Source organism: Poecilia formosa, unplaced genomic scaffold, assembly GCF_000485575.1.
Source record: "Poecilia formosa unplaced genomic scaffold, Poecilia_formosa-5.1.2 Scaffold136, whole genome shotgun sequence".
Taxonomy (NCBI): domain Eukaryota; kingdom Metazoa; phylum Chordata; class Actinopteri; order Cyprinodontiformes; family Poeciliidae; genus Poecilia; species Poecilia formosa.
This window is the reverse complement of record NW_006800075.1, coordinates 1,281,396-1,298,801: the sequence shown is the minus strand read 5'-3', so window position 1 is coordinate 1,298,801 and position 17,406 is coordinate 1,281,396. Positions and strand designations below refer to the sequence as shown.

General features: G+C 38.9%; 1 protein-coding gene and 1 long non-coding RNA gene across 2 annotated transcripts in view; one reads left to right on the top strand and one right to left on the bottom strand.

The window, feature by feature from the left end:
• Positions 1 to 12,737, top strand: part of LOC103145148 (neurotrypsin) — a 28,819-nt gene extending 16,082 nt beyond the window's left edge. The window contains exons 5-14 of the mRNA XM_007562460.2: positions 887 to 1,065; positions 1,204 to 1,351; positions 4,195 to 4,373; positions 5,376 to 5,517; positions 6,897 to 7,117; positions 8,068 to 8,209; positions 8,294 to 8,572; positions 9,287 to 9,409; positions 9,502 to 9,767; positions 11,606 to 12,737. Coding sequence (XP_007562522.1) covers positions 887 to 1,065; positions 1,204 to 1,351; positions 4,195 to 4,373; positions 5,376 to 5,517; positions 6,897 to 7,117; positions 8,068 to 8,209; positions 8,294 to 8,572; positions 9,287 to 9,409; positions 9,502 to 9,767; positions 11,606 to 12,111 — 2,185 coding nt within the window. The 3' untranslated portion in view covers positions 12,112 to 12,737. The remainder of the gene's footprint in view (positions 1 to 886; positions 1,066 to 1,203; positions 1,352 to 4,194; positions 4,374 to 5,375; positions 5,518 to 6,896; positions 7,118 to 8,067; positions 8,210 to 8,293; positions 8,573 to 9,286; positions 9,410 to 9,501; positions 9,768 to 11,605) is intronic.
• Positions 1,765 to 5,424, bottom strand: LOC103145147 (uncharacterized). The gene is made up of 2 exons (XR_476988.1): positions 5,340 to 5,424; positions 1,765 to 2,498 (listed from the first exon to the last, which is right to left on the bottom strand). It is a non-coding gene; the product is annotated as an uncharacterized LOC103145147 (long non-coding RNA).
• Positions 12,738 to 17,406: the final 4,669 nt, after the last annotated feature.

The window sequence follows — 17,406 nt, the reverse complement described above, 5'->3', positions numbered from 1 at the left end:
TTTTTATTCTGTTCAGTTCAAATCAGTGAAATGAAAATTGGTTCATAAAATCCAGTTCACTTTAATTCTGTTCATCACAACTCAGTTCAGCTGTATTGGATTTGATTCAATCTGTTTGACTTAGTTCAGTTCGAGTCAGTTTAGATTCACTTTGATTTATTTTAATTAATTTCAGTTTAATTAAAAACAGTTGTTGTTTTTTTTAAATTCACCGACTTCATTTCTATTAAGTTCATATCAGTTCAGTTCAGGTTTGTTACATTACATTCGCTTCAGATTGACTGAATTCAGTTCAGGTCACATTCCAAATAGTTCTTTATGATTCAGTAAAATTTAATACATTTAATTTAGTTTAATTATTTCAGTTCAGATGAGTTAAAATATGTTCGGTGGATTCATTTATTTAAAATTTTGTTATTTTTTATTCAATTCATGTCAACATCATGTCAGTTCAGCTCAATCGTATCTCAGTTCATTTAGTTTGAATTACAGTTCATTTGCATTGTAACTGGATCAGTCCACTTTCTTTCAGTTCAGTGCATTTACATCCATTCAGGTAAATTCAATTCAGTCCAGTTTTGTTTATTTTAGCAATAATTCAAGTTCAGTTTACCTATGTGAAATCATTTCACCATCTAGTTACACACAAGCGAATTCAATCTCGTTCTGTATTGTTCAGTTGAATGATAATTTAGTCCAATACCATCAGATTTCGATTCCAGTCTAGTTAAAAACATCCAATTTACCCTGCAGTTCAGCTCAAACTGAATCTAGTTCAGTGCAGTCAGATTCAGGAAGCACCTAAATGACTGTATCTCCCTGGATGAAAGTGGAAAGGATAAAAAAAAAAACCCTCCTGTTTATTTTTTAAATTTAATCTTTCCAGTGATATTGGTACTGGGCTGCAGCTCTCCCAGTTTGGCTCAGGCTCTGGCCTCTTCCATTATGAACGTCTGGGCTGCCGTGGAGACGAGGACGCCCTGAGTAAATGCCGAAGCAGGACGTTCGTCACCGGTGACTGCAGCCATGGCAACGAGGCGGCCGTGGTGTGTGCGCCACCTGAAGGTCAGCGTGACTTCTCATTAAAACTACACCTGAACATTTCCCCCGTCACACCTGAGCTGCGAAGTGACCTCCTTTCTTTGTGAATAATCCCAACACTTTAGGCTCACGTATATTATAAATTCCACCTTCCTGTCGCAGGTAGCGGTCCTCCGCTGCGTCTGGTGGGAAGCGAGGAAGACTTCGAAGGTCGTGTGGAGGTTTTCCACGCGGGCCGGTGGGGCTCCGTCTGTGACGACCAGTGGGACGACAGAGACGCCGAGGTGGTGTGCAGACAGCTCGGTTACGGGTATGCCAATCCATATTTTTGTCATCTGAAAAATAAAATCTCTTTAGTTTTCTTATTTAAAAAACTCCTGAGAAACATTGCAGAATATTTTATTTGTTTGATGTTTAATATATAAAGTCAAACATGAGTTGAGTAGTTTTCTTTTGTTACGTACATACAGCTTAAAACTTAAGTTTAATTTTAGCGTAATTATATTTCATGCCTCAATAAAGAGCTTTTCCCCCACATTTAATTAACAATCTGTTTAAATATCCTTCAATTTGGTATTTTTCTTTACTTTAGTCCTCTTCAGAATGACTAATCAGATTTTTATTTGTAAAAAAAAAAGACAATTTTGCACAGCTTTGTCTTTGTCAAACAATATCACAATGAAATATGTTGAAGTTAAACAAAAAGTCAAAGGGAAAAATAAATGCTTTTGTCATACCAATATTTATTTCATTTTTTTAATAGTCAAGTTTATCTGTACAGAACGTCTCATGACAAAGCAGCTCAAGTGCTTTACACCATAAAAACATAACACAGTAACCGATTATGTGGAACATAAACATTGCATTTTGTCAAAAGTCATCAAAAGAAAAAATACATCAAATATTGATAAATGTTCCAATTATTATGAATCAAAGGCAGCTTAACAAAAACAAAAAGTCAATTAATGTATCTCTGGTTAAATCTGTCAAATCATAAATGTTATTATTTTAGTTCAAATGAAAACCTTTGTATTCATATTTAACTAAAGTTTACTCTACATGCTGATCAAGTTTTACTTTTAAACAGATGCATTTTCTGGTTTACTTTTTTAAGGCTAATAGAGAGAATTTGTGAACACAATAAATGGGACTTAATTTCTTTCATCGTTTCCTCTAAAACTGCACAGAGCTACATCTGCTAAAGAGCTTCGTTAGGCTGATTGTGTTCCAGAGAGTGAGCTGGAAATATTGAGTGGCAGGAGAAACTGGGAGAGCGACGAGTTGCCGTGTAGATCAGGAACAATCCAGGGGAAACACCTTGTTTACGTTGCATCACTGCAGGTTTTCCTCTCCTCTCCAGCTGTCAGACAGCCAATAAGTTGTAACTGAGAAGTGAATCTCATGTTCAGCTCTGAGTTGCATCCCGTCTCCCGAAGCGCCAGGGGACAGCTCTGCGTCTGTGTTTGTAAATAAAAGAAGAGCTGACGACGATCTGCAGGTGTTCACACGCCGGCGCGCAGACTTATGTTTGACACGTTTTGACAATTCAAAGCAAAATGGTTGATGTTTTTGAATTCTACAGGGTCCAGTTTATTTATATTGTGAGTTTATGTGTCAAACATGCTTCATGCTGCCAGACTTCTCAAAATCCTCCCTGGACACAGCCGACAACTTCAGATGCAAATAAATAAATAAATAAAGATCCAGCACAAAAACAGTCCATGTAATTTTACTGTATTTATTATACATCTAAATTAAAAATACTAGCACTTAAAATGTTAAAACTATTCATTTTAATCACTGCAGCTTCCTAAATTCAGTCTATTACAAATAATGACAGTAGCAGAATGCTTAGTAGGTATTGCGTTATAACTTTATGCACATACATACATATTTACGTTATTTGAAAGCTAAGATTGTTTAAATTCCAATAATGCATGTCAATCAAAGACACTATTATTCAGTAAATGCTTTTGTTAGATCAAAAAAAAAAATCCAAAATAATGTTCATCTCACTGTCTGCAGCTTCTTAGCATTGACAAAACAGAGTCATCTCGAACAAAAATGGCTTTTTTTTTATATCTACACGAGTCCAATTAATAAACTCCAGTAACATATTTAGTCCACAACAAGCTGACTGTCCACAATCCAATATAATCTGCAGCTGAAAACTTTAGAAATTTCTCACAAAGTTTGCATTGTAACTTCCGTTAGCATTAATGTTTTAAGCGTTTTGGAGAAATATCCTGATTATTTTGACTATTATCTTTATTCACAATGTATTTAGGTATACTTTTGTTTTATTAATTTTTTTTTATGTTTATTTCTTTTTGTTCAAATGAAATTTCACAAGGCTTGCAAAAACTTATTTATGTGTTAAACCAACACAAAGTTTTGCCAAATTGATAAACACAATAACATTACCTGAATTTGGAAGGTTTTTATTGGCTAAAACGCCACACAGTGATGTATTTTACTTCTGCAATAAGCGACTTCATTTCAAAGTTTGTAACATTAATAATAATGTGGACGTGTTTGGATGAGTTTTCAAATCTCCGCTGCTCCAACGCATCTGGTTCTGTTGGTTTTGCTGCTTCTCTTTGCTTTCAGCAAGTCACCTGCAGGTTGTCTTTAAGTTAAACATCAGTTTCAAACAAGCAGAAACACACAGGGACAAAAACACATCCGCAGCAGGGCTTTTATAGCATTTATCCATCAATAAGTTATGGCTACAAGGAGCCACTCTGTAGCTATTTATTATTCAACAAGGATTTCTTATATGTACTTTATATAGCATATTAGTTAGACACATTTAAGTTACTTTGTGTGGGTTGGAGGGGAGCTGCTGTGGAGATGGGATGTATTCATAATAAAGTGCTTTTTTATTCAGTTATGACAGACTTTATCTTATATTCCCCCACAATACCAAAACTAAGGAACTCCTGAAAAGCAAATCCAAATAAATATACATTATAAGAAGCCATTTTCTAAGTGTGAACAAAGGTTTCCTGTTCTTACTACCCAGAAAACGTTGTGGAAGTAAAAAGTGAAAACATTTTTTTAGACCAGTTTAAGCTTGATTGGCATGCAGCGTGTGTGGGTGTGTGTTTGTGTGTGTGTGTGTGTGTGTGTGTGTGTGTGTGTGTGTTGCAGGGGTGTGGCGAAGGCCTGGTCGTGGGCTCACTTCGGGCAGGGATCAGGCCCCATCCTGCTGGATGCTATGAAGTGCACAGGAAACGAGCTGTTCCTGGACCAGTGTCCCCACAGCGACTGGGAGCAGCACAACTGTGACCACATGGAGGACGCTGGGGTCTCCTGCAGCCCTTATACAGGTTACAGCTCATAACACACACGCACACGCACGCACACCGTTATACCTCTATACAAACTGACAGTAACTGCATTTATGCCAAACCCAGACATTTTCCAAAACCCCAACCATCACTAGTCTATTCCTAACCTTAACTAAAATCTAATTTGCATATTACTTCTCAAACACAGTAGAACTGAGAAAAAGAAAACAAAATCACTTTCCACAAATGATTGCCTTTCGATGGTAAATACTGTGAAAGTGGTCACAAGTGCAAACACACAAGTTTGTATTTCTAATCATTTTTGCATTGTCCCCATCCATTTTTCATTCATTTCTGCAGCTTAATCCAAGCAGTAACCCTACATATAACCATTACCAGAACATACCTAACTTTAAATCTAACATAAACTCAATTCACACATTAAGTCCTAAACCTAACCTAAAAACAGAACTTCTTCTTATGGGCCCCATAAGGAGCAGTAGGTCCCCACAGAGTAGTACTTGTTGGGAAAAATGGCCCTTACAAGGCCACACACACACACACAGAGGTGTGAGATCCTCCTTCTGCCACCCACAACACCTCCTATGGCACAAGTTTTGAAAATTTATTTCCTCAGATTTCCTGCTTGAGCAGACTCCAAAAAACCCCCTAAAGATTTAAATAAAATGCTTTCAGAACACAAAATGCAGACAAATAAGTTATCTTTTTTGTTATAGTGCTCATGCCTCACTCATCCACTCCCATTTGAATGCTGCCCTGGGAAACAGCCTATATGAAAAACCTTGGCCAAATAAACAAACACTCTCATCAGGCTCAGAGCAGCTATTTATAACCTCCTGAACATCAATAATGTATGACTATCCTGTCTGAAGCGAGCAGGAACTAACAGGAAACAGATCAGTTACTGTAACTAAAGTGAGCTCAATAATTAATCTGATAGTTAAAATGAATGAGAGCAGTTTTGTTTGTAAACATCAATGTTACCTGGTGGACACAGCGAGGATTTCGGTGATGTTTCAGATGGCGTGGTGCGTCTGGTTGGAGGCGACACTCCCTGGGAGGGTCGGGTGGAGGTGTTTCACAACGGTGACTGGGGGACGGTGTGTGATGACCACTGGAGCCAGCAGCATGCAGAGGTGGTCTGCAGACAGCTGGGATACAGGTAGGAGCTGCAATCTTGCAAAATGCATTTAAAATTAATTTTTATTGTAACTGTCATAAATGTTTTTTTAAAAACTGTACTTTTGCATGTTGGTGCAAGTCTCCACATGTTTCTTTTATGTTACTGAGTTAATCTAAAGTTGATTCATTTTATCAACTAACATTTAATTGAATTAATTTTCTTAAAAACTAGATTTTTTGCTTTTATAAAAGGTCTGACCATCCTTCCATAACGTAAAGGGTTAATTTTTCATAATATGCTCAATAAAAAAAAGAACATAATTAAATTTTAACATTATTTTGTGTCAGTTGTATTAAATTCTTACTTTATAAACTTAATATTGCGGTTCTGTCACACTGTAGAACACTGAAACAACAGCAGCAGGAATGTTAAAGCTTCGCTCCATGAAGCGCTTTAAGCCGTCAAAAATCCACTTTGCTTTTTGGCATCATGTCTTTTTCCGTCATTTTACAAATTTGTTGCCGCTTTTCCGTTATATTATCGTCACCTGCATAGCACATCAGTAACATTTCAATGATAAGTTGACGCTGCTCCGCCATGAGGCTCGGCTGAATGAGCGCTATTTTAAGCTGAAACTCAACGAGTTTGTCGAGTGTCCATATTTCAAAACAGAACCGGATAATGTACATTTTCCCCCACACCGACTCCGTTTGGACCATTTCTCTTACCCTTCTGGAATAGCCCCGCCGCCATTTTTGTTTCTTTATCAACGGCTCCGCTTAGGGATGACCAGCGGCGCCCTCTGCTGGATGGCATCCAAACTACAACAGTGAAGAAGATCTAAGACTTTCTTGAGATTTAGGTCGCTTGTATCGCTTGAAGAAAATTTTCATTTGATATTTCAATAAATAAATAAATAGGCGTTTGCGTTTGTTCATCTTTATGAAATAAACTTTCTGTTAAAATGTTGACATGTTAATTTACAAATATTTTTTTTCCTGGTACTCTATCACATTTAATTTCTGGAACCATATTTTCAGAAAGATTATTTCAGATAGCTGAAATATTTTACGGCCACCACCTACTCCCCCCCCCGGTAACTTTGGTAATTAAAAAGTAAATGTTTCCAAATATTTATTATATATTTATTATTTATATTTATTGTTCATGTTGAGAGGAATAAATACACTTATGGAGTTTTTGAAAAATAATTATTTCCCATGTTACAGACAGGGAAAAGATTATTTCATACAGCTGAAATATTTGGTTCCCCTCAAGTAACGTTGGTAATTAAAGAGCAAATGTTAAAGAGTAAATGTCCGCTTAATTAACTGAACTAATTTTTAATTCAATTAATTCCCTTGTCTTCTCGCATATGAAGTTAGAAAGATAAATCCTCTTCCATCTGTACTTTTCAGGGGTCACGCTGAGGTCGTAGTGGACGGGATGTTCGGGGAGGGCGTCGGTCTGATCCTCCTGGACGACGTCCACTGCGAGGGATCCGAGACTTCCCTGCTGGACTGTCGCCATGGGATCTGGGGTCGGACGGACTGCTCCCACAGCGAGGACGTTGGTGTTCGCTGCAGAGGAAGATCCAGCCAGGACACCAACGAAGTGCCGGTCATCGCACCTTCAACAGGTAACACACAGAGACAAATGTGTAGAGGAAGTTCAACTCAGCCCAGAACTAAAAGAGATTTTAACGTTCTGAAACTTTTAACTGTTTTATACTATCGCCACTTCAATCAATCAGGCTTATCTTCAAGGCAGGCAAAGTCATTTAAATATTTGATTTTAATAATAACATTTTTATGGCATCTGTGGCTTCACAATTAGTCTTAAATCTGTACAGCATAAAGATGAGTCCACTCCAAATATTATTATAAGCTTCAATATATTTTATTTGATTTGTATGTGATAGACCAGTGAAATAATTCATAATAATTATTCCAGCTAAAGCACATTTATACGTGAAATAATTTGCCAGTGGAACTAGTACTTTTTCACCAATATTAAGGAATTCCTGACTGAAAACAGACTTCTGTATCTTGCTGAAAACTTACTTGTAAGTTAGTTTTGTCTTATTTTAAGCTTACTAAGATATTTCCACTAGAAACTAGACCAAAAATACTTAGTAACATTTTGTGTTTTTGCAGTGAAGTCTTTGGTTGAAGCAAAGACACTGCATGTATTCAGCTTCAAAAATTACACTCTACTTTGTGATATTTTATCAAATTTAAATAAAGCACAATGGCATTTATGGCTATTAAGTGACAAAATGTGAGAGGATTAACAGGTGAAAATACTTTTGCAGGCCTCTGAACGTGACAACATTGTTTCTAGATGTCGAACACGTGTGTCTGTGTGTCTCAGAGTTAGCTGCAGATAAAATAAACGCTCCTCTGGGGGTTCAGGTCGGCCTGCCGACATGTTCAGGTCATTAGAATGAGAATAGCTCTCGAATGCAGAGGCACCAGATGACATTTAGCTCCGTCAGCGGACACATAGTTCAGAGCATCCTAGCAGACTGGGCCCTGCAGAGGAACATGCGCAAATATGAATGCAAATGAGAGTTTTTCTCCCTGCCAGGACCCCTGGTGCGTCTCGTGGGCGGCGGCAGCAGGAAGGAAGGTCGAGTCGAGGTGTATCTCCATGGAGACTGGGGAAGTATTTGCGACTCAGGATGGAACGACCTCAACGCCGCCGTGGTGTGCAGACAACTTGGACACAGGTTTAATTCTATATAAGAGTTTGGGCTTTTCTATTTTAATCTGTGAAAAAAGGAGAGACTTCCCCTGATGTTTGTTTTTCTCAGTGGTAGAGCAGTAGCAGCTAGAGGGTTCGGTCAGGGGAAAGGACCCATCCACCTGGACCAGGTGAGGTGCACCGGGAAGGAGGAGTTCCTGGGCGAGTGCCCTTCACTCGGCCTGAACGTCCAGGGCTGCAGACGCAGGGAGGATGCAGGGGTGAAGTGTGACGTTGAGCCGCGGAGGTCGGCTGTGAAGACCAAACCTCAGGACGAGAGCTGCGGGATGAGGAAGCTGGTGGAGGACGAAGGGAAGACAGGAAGTCAAAGAGAGGGCAGCTCGCTTAGGTAAACCGAGGGTGAACATTGATGCAGAAAACACGCAGACACAAACAAGCGTCTGGTTTTACAATGGCTCCATCTAGTGGTGGTATGAGGAAGCTTAGCATAATTACTCCTATTTATGGCGCTGTTTAGAAATTACTAAGAGAATATTTTAAGAAGCTCTTTGCAAAGAGAAGTATTCAAATATAGAGATAAACATTGTTTTTATGAGCTGTCTGTCGGTTTGTAGTTTGGTTTACTCGGTTTTACTGAGATGTAAAAAATGAATTATTGGAATTTCTCCACTTCATAATCTGTTAAATCGTACCTGATTATAATCAACCTGTCCAGGGGCCGCAGGTGGAAAGTGTCATTTTTTGCAAGACCCTGATAAAACACATGTCTCCTTTTACAAGGTTAATTAAAAGTTGTATATTATCTGTGCAAAATAAACAGTAAACAGCAAGGATGATGCTTCTCTTGCAGACATGATACACCTATCTTAAAAACTTACAGAACAAAATTTAAATTCATGCATGTTTCTTCTGGCATCTTAGGTGATGAGTTGTTGTAATCTGAAGCTCCTTCCACGTTTTTGTTTACAGTTTTTCCTTAATTGTTTAGGCGAAATTCTCTGATCAGAATTAAAATTCTCACACCTGTCAGCTTAGTTTCCTTTAGAAACCAAAAGAAGTAAAAAGATTAATGATGGTTTCTTTATTATGCGTTTGCTCCCAGGACGACGTGGCCCTGGCAGGTATCGGTGTGGCTTCACTCTCATGAGGGATCTGGCGGGCCTCTCTGCAGCGGGACTCTGGTCAGCCCCTGCTGGGCGCTGACGTCTGCCTCCTGCCTCAGCAGGTGAATCCGGCTCCTGACGCTTCGTCACTTCCTGTCACAAAATGATTCTCTCACTGCTTCCTCCTAAAGCGCCCTCCGTCCCTCTGCTGCAGGTTTGGCAGCGACCCATCCAGGTACGTGGTTCGCGTCGGGGCGTCGGAGCAGACTCTCAAACCGGAGCAGGTTGTGGTTCACAGGAAGTTCAAAGGTCAGAGTGGAGGTCACGACCTAGCGATGCTGAGGCTGCCCAGCGCTAAGGGCCTCTGCGTGACGTTTGAGGCGAACACAAACGCAGCCTGTCTACCTGCTGCCAACTCTGCTACAGGGGCGAAAACGGGATCATGTGTTGTCATGGTTACCACAAGCTGGACTGGACCGGGTTTGTGATTTTTCTCCCGTTCATCTTTGATAAACAGCATGCAAAACAACCAGAGACATCCTTAAATAAAACATGAAAACATTATGATTTAATGATTAAAAACTGATTACAACATATAACATATAATTTCTTTTTACTTCAATCTAATCAGTTTGAATATTTTCAAAAAATTTTCTATTAGTTTTTACGGTAAAATGTTTTTCAAAATGAAGCCTTTATAATTCTTAAAACTGCCCATGAATAAATAAATTAAGAACATAAAAATTAATGATAAAATATTACTACTACCACAACTAATAATCGGAGTGATGACAGTAATAATACTTATAATCAAACTCTTCACTATATTCATAATGATAAATGATAAATAATTGATACTAATTACAATACCATACAAATTAAAAATTAACATAAAGTACAAATTCACAGTGGATGCCATCATGGACTCAATGAAGTATTTCTTATCAAAATAGTGGGAATAAACAACAGAAAATGACGTAGAAATGTTTGAAATTCCCAAGATTAACTTGACAAAATATCAAAGATAATAATACATAAAGTTAAATATTTGGAGTTTTTCTGTGTCGCTATAAAACTTGTCAGTGTCACTCTGGCGCCATCTGGTGGTGGAAAGACGAAAGGAATTCAGTGAAAGTTGCCAGAAACTACCGGAAATCATCATCCTAAAAGTTTGATTTGCTCCTTTTATCTATAAAAATGTATGTAAATAATCAGTTCCACTGTTTGTCATACACTCAAGATAGGACAGAAAAAGAATAATTCTAATTAAAGATATTTATTTTCATCTACTTCCAGTCTATTTAAGACAAATGAATCACAAACTACAGACAGATTCTGCAAGGAAAACAGGGAATGTTTTGTGAATAAGAAAGAGATGGGGTAAACAGATCACCGGAACACGATAATTTGATCAGCCCCAAAATAAATAAATAAATAAATAAAATGCCAAAGCAGAACAGAAAGTCCCTGTTTTGAGTTCTGGATGTTGTCATTCACAGAGCCACATTGGATTTCAGTTCTTTGTCCTGTGTTTCTAAAAACGTCTGCTTCTTATTCTCCTTCTTCAAAGGAAAATGAGAAAAAAGGTATTTTTAAACAATGTATTTAAACATCTGACCAGTATAGGTGGTTTTTATATGTGGGCCATATGGGCAGTTGCCCAGGGCGGCGTTGCAAGGGGAGGGGAGGTGAAAACTCAGACCCATGTTGTGTGGTACTTTAGGGTGCATTCACACCAGCCCTGTTAAGTCCGCCTTAATTGAACTCTCATTTGTTTGTCTAAGCGCTCCAAGACAGTGATAGCACAAAGCATTCTGGGTAAATACATCCAACACAAAGATGCGAGTCTAACTAGCGAGAGAAATGGCTCATGGCCTTTTACCAAAGACGAAAGAGAAACCCTACAACCGTTAAAGTCTGATGCCAGTCCATTTTTGTTTACATTTCATGAAGAAGGAAGTTGTACTCATGTCTTCTTCTGAGGCTTTCATGTTGTTTCCTTCGGTGGTTCTTGATGCAGCGCCACCACAGGCAAGGAGGGGAATAGGTTTTTCAAACAGTTTGGCTCATTTGACACAATGCAGTGTGAAAGTGAACCGCTCCAGCTGAAAATTAAACAGAAGTTAAAATTTTGGTCCAAGTCTACCGGACTATCATGTGAAAACAGTCAGAATCTGGGGTCACTACTATCATGACTCCACTACAAAGCCACCACATTTCTTACAGCAGAGTTTACATTTTATTTTGGAATTAAATCCTCTGCTCAGCTCATCAATTGTTGACGTTTAAAATATTTCATGCATTTTTGTTTCTCACAGACTCAGTCATCGCTTCCTGGGTCGCTCTGATGTCGTCATGGCAATGCAAGAAGCGCTTCGGTAACAGTTTCTCCAGTCACGGCACGCTGTGCGCCGGCAGTCCGCCGGACACCAGCCTCCTTCACGGCGACGGTTGCCAGGGCAACTCCGGTGGCGGCCTACTGTGCCAGGAGGAGTCAGGCCGATGGGTCGTAGCTGGGGTCGTCGCCGGGGGTTACGGCTGCTCCGACCCGTCCTCCCCGGCGCTGTACACCCGGGTGAGCCGCTTCAGGAGCTGGATCGACGAGGTCATCGACACGCACAGGCGTCTGGAGGAAACGCGCGCACCCGCAGCGACGCGGAACAAGCCCACGCACACCGATGATGACATTTCACACGATGTACACTTTGACACACACCAAGAGCTCAAACACAAACACACACACACTCATCAGCAGCCCGACTTCAAGAACACACACATGTTCCACACAGAGGATGCAGACAAAAACAAACAGATGGAGGTCTGATTGAGGCCGTGCCATTGGCTACCACCTGTGCCACGTGACCACCCGGAGGGAGGAAGTAGCTTAGCATTCAAGCATTTTTACCAACAGATTTGAGGCAGAAATTGGTGTGAAGGTTGGGATGATCCAGATTAACAGCATGATAATTATCAGGGACAAATCAGAACAGCATGACAAAAACTATCAGAGGGATTTACTGAACATGGTCACACATTAATCTATGCTAATCTAATTTATTTATTTATCCTCTGTGTGAGTTATTAGGAAAATATTGAAACTAAATCAGAACATATTTAGGCTCTCTATAAAAACCTCCACACCTCTGAAATGAGTCATGTAGATAATCCCCTGCAGCAGACCAGACTCCTCCCAGATTAGCTTTTATATAAAACTTCATGTGTGCTTATACTTTTCAAACAGGGCTCATTTCTTCAGGTTGTTGTCTTAAAAAGTTACAAGTGAAAGTGCCGTAGGTAATTTAGCTGCTTAACTCAGGGCCATACCACTGCTTTAGCATGTGCTGCTGTATTTATAACCTCTGACCTGCAACTTAGCGCTAAGATTAAATAATTAATGGTGGTGTCTTAGTGAGGGAAGCGTATGATAATATTAGCGGCTATAACCTTTAGCACAGGGGTGTCAAAAGTTGGTCCTCAAAGGCCGGCATCCTGCATGTTTTAGTTCTCTCCCTAGAAAACTAAAACATGCAGGATGCTGGCCCTCAAGGACCAACTTTGAACACCCCTGCTTTAGCATAAAGTTGCTGTCTGCTCTGGCGTTCATCCACCACAAGGGGAAGCTGCTGCGAAGGATTGCTAATCTGGAAAAGTCGGCTAATTGTTTTCCAGGTCTGGATAAGTATGGAAAAAGAAAAGAAGATATGGAAAATACTTTTAATTTTTCCCTTCCATTGTTTTCCATTTTTTGCTCACTCTTTCTTTCATCCTTTATCTTTTTTCCTCCTTCAGGAAAACAGATAAACTCCAGCGTTTCAGACTTCCTTCACCAGTTCTTCCTGTTTGGTAGTTTGTTCATTTCATCCTTCCTTAATTTTTTCCTCCCTCCATTCCTTAAGTATTCTTTCTTTCTCTTATTCTTCTTTCCTTTCTTATATCATCCACTTTTATCCTTCAATTCTTCCTCCTCTTATCAATTTTTTCCTTCCTTCTTTCCCTTCTTAGACTATCTTTTCCTTCCTTTCTTTGCTCCTTCATTTTTTGCTTCTCTGTCCTTCCTTCCTTCTTCATCCTTTCTTTTGTCCTTCAATCCGCCCTTTCTTACTTCTTTCCTTCCTTTTTCTCTTTCTTTTACTCTTCCTTCCTTCTTTCCTTCAATATTCAAATTGAACATTTATGGACTAAAGGACAGAGAGTTGTTGTTATTCTGGTCCCTTCTGCTGGACTCCTTATATTCCAGATAAACAATGTGTAAAAACCCTGATATTTATGGTGTTGATTGATCGTTTTACCCTTCAAATAAAAGATAAAACATGAAGTTTAATAAACAAACGCCACGCTCCCCTCTCAAGTTAAAGTCCTAAAGTGATCAGAAACAGCAGCATAGCAGCATTTTTGTTATTTTTCTATATTTAAAAGGAGCAAAAACACTGGTATGGTCCTCTAAGCCTGTACAGGAAATTATCTCATTTGAAAGCCATTGGACGCCTTCCGTCAGGTGATAAATATCCTTTTTGTATGCTCTAGACCCATACGGTAGATAGTTCCTCAGATAGATGGATAGATAGCTGCTGCTCCTGAGTTTAGATAGTGTTAGATATACATCCTGCAGAGGCTTTTTCTGTTACTCCCTGCGCAGATGTGTGATCCCACCAGAAGGGGGCGACGTTGCTGTATTTTCACAGGGCGGCCCGCTGTCAAACGACCCGGCCCTGATGTTGTTTTTATACGGTCGCAGTAATAAGTGTACGGACTCGTGCTTGGTGTGCTGTGAATCATTGTGTCGTGAAGCATCTTGTAAACTGTTACCGCCTGTCCTGAGCCTGTTGTTCTGGTCCTGTACATAAATCCACTCCTGCAGCCCCCTTCAGACTCAGTGATCTCTTGTAAATACAGTTTGTCTCGGAGATGTGAGGCTGCAGGGTGAATAAACTTGTGTTGAACCTATCAGCTGCTCCCTGGTGTAATGTGCTGAATCATGGTTGAGTATTAAAGCATTTACGGACTAAAACTTCCATGTTTTGCTTTTATTTCTCTTCTGAGACGCGATGGATGTTAATATTTTAAAACCTGCATCTGCTTCAATTTACACAGGATCATGCAAGAAAACTTCTGGTGTCAGGAGAATTTCCTGAATCAAGATATGAAGATCATAAACCAACACCTCACAAAAGTATTTATACTGTAACACATTTTTTTCATGTTCTGACTACAAATATGAACACATTTTATGAGAAAATGCATCAAGAGGTGGAGGGAAAAGTTATTTATGGTTTTCAAATAAAAACACGAATCTTTAATCTGACACACCTAAATAAAATCCATTGTAGCCATTTTCTTACAGTAAATATAACCCATTTGTGAGTTGTTTGGAAATATACCGCCTGAGTCAATACTTGTAGAATCACAACAGTACAATATTTTGAGGTACAAAAACACAAAATCTTATCAAGTATTTTTGGCTAACTTGTAGTGCAAATATCTTGCTACACTTGAAATAAGACAAAACTAACTTACTTTCAGAAAGATATCGGAGTTTGTTATAAGTCAGTGAATCCTTAATATTTATGAAAAAGTACTAGTTTCACTGGTAGATCATTTCACTTACAACAAGACATTTTTCCTATGTTATATGCCTTTTGGTGTCTGGAAGAACGAGCAATTTCAGGCACTGTCCCGTTACCTAGCAACCCCAGAAGTTTCCAGCCCATCACCTAGCAACTGAAGCTGAGCTCCTACACGTTTAGTTAGCAAAATTTACCTGCTGTACAATGGCGGGGAAAGACGAATGTTTTTTGTTGACTAACTTACCATCCAGAAACCACTTTCTGCAGTCTTACGGGTTGCTTTTCAAAGGTGTACGGTTGTAAAATTGTGCGTCTCTTTGACGCCATTTTCACGTGCCAGTGTAAACGTTGAGTTGAGGGGGCGTGGTCAGTAGAAACTTATTTTGATTTAAAGTGACAAGACGCCCTAAAATGTCGCATTCTGAAAATGGCTCACAACAGAAGGAACTAAGCAAACCGAAACGATGAGATACATAAACTTTAAATTATCATTTGGGTTTGTCAAACCCAAGGAGAAACAGTTTTCTCCTGTAACCTGCTTGTTCCATTGTCAAGCACAGAATTCAAGCAACAGCCACCCTGACTGGAGGCCATTTTGTAGTTTGGTACATTTGCATTTGAGCCACAAACTTCCCTTCTTTGGATGATGATGAACTGAGCAGTGCTCTCTTTGAAAAACGGAATTGGACAAACAAAATAAAGCGATTAGTTGCAAAACTGCAAGTAATTGAAAAATAAATCTCCTTAGCTGCTGTTCTCGGTCACCCATGAGCGCTGTTAATCAATTCCTTTGTTCCTCTATGAAAACAGAGGGACCAGAGCGGATTGGCCTTTCATTCGCTGCAATGAGCCTGCAGCCTGTCAGGATGCAGATGATTTATTGATTCTTAATGATTTACATAAAATGGGCTGAGATTTTTAAAATTAATTATTAATGGTGGCGTAGGAATGGAGGAGTGTGATTTTATGATAAACACTCAACACGGAAAACAACTTTGCTCTGACCATCAAGTCACTTTAGATGAAATGTGGTTTTAAATTATTAATTACTGATTGAGAGAAAACATCATGGATGCTTCAGGGCTCAATCTTCCTGAAGACTCTTTATTGCTTTTCCTCATTAATCAAGTGATGAATGATTTAAACGCAGTAAACTGCAAACAGACATGTTGCTGTTTCGATCATCCGACTCTTAAATAGTTAAAAGGAGTGTGTTTGAGTTTCCATAGAGGGAGTCAGAGATATTATTATTATTATTTCAATCTGTAGAGACTCACACAGAGTGAGAAACAGCAGTTAGACAATTTCATTGGACCAAGAATTTGGCACTCGGACACCGGCGGAAGACGTGCGTGCTGAGAATCGCAGCGAGCTTGAATGATCAGCTCGAATGAAGCTCAGGTAGGTCTTCCCCCGGGCCCGGTCACTGATAGCTTGGAGAGAGGAGTCTTGAGGGGACCTGGAAGCATCTGGGAGACTGGTGGTGGAAACAGGGAGGAGGTGGGTTGAAGCACAACTGAAGCGGGTGGCTCTGAGGTTTCTTCGCCTTTTGAAGGAGCTCTTGCCAGGTGATTGGATCAAGGTGGAGCAGTGGTGCGTCCTGGTTGGCTGGGGTGAAGGCATGGTGATAAGTGATGCCGGAAGAGTCTTACAGGTTGAATTTATGCCTAGGGCTTCATCAAATAAATCTAAAATATCAAAAAATATATACTTAGAATTAAATGAGGTTGGGAATGAAAAGATTTATTGAAATATTTAACCAACTTTGGAAATAGTGTAACTGTTTTCAAATGATTGATGACACTAAGAAATATAGAAAAGTTAATAAAAATTTAATTTTATATCTTACATCTTTAATGTAGAAGCTAATAAACATATTTAAATCTAGAATTAATCTATAAAACTACTAGATATTTGGTTAAAAATAACTTTTTCTGATTTTTTTAAACATCCTTTAGGATGCTATTAAATACCTCACAATACAAATATTGATTAATCATGTTGACAAAATAAATTCATGAGATGTTGCAGCAAGCAGCATTTAATAGCATATGTTTTAAAATAAGTTCTTTGCATAAAATGTTCCTTATGAGTTACATATAAAACCCAATTAAAGTTTTTATGCATTCATTTCAAACTAATTATTGAAAAATGTTTAAATATTAAAATAATTTGTAAAATAATAAACATATTTATATACAAAAAATGATTACTTTATTTTCAGAGATATTACAAACTAATATTTTTACAGCAACATTTTTAATATTTTCAACGTTTAAAACTGGATGTAGAGCAGCCACGTGAAACTGGGGCAGATTTACAGGAAGGAGCTGAGAAACGGCTGAGTCATGTTTAGGTATTCACACCTCCAGCTCAGGATCTGTTTCAGCATTTTCCTGCTCAGAAATTAAACCGGAGCCCCTCCAACGTGGAGTTTGCAGTTTGATAACGCAATACAGTTAATCCTGCTTAATCTGTTTTATTCAATATGCTTCTCTATCCAAGGTGACAACAGGAAAAGGTCACACCTGTGCCTCACAGAGATTAAAACATAA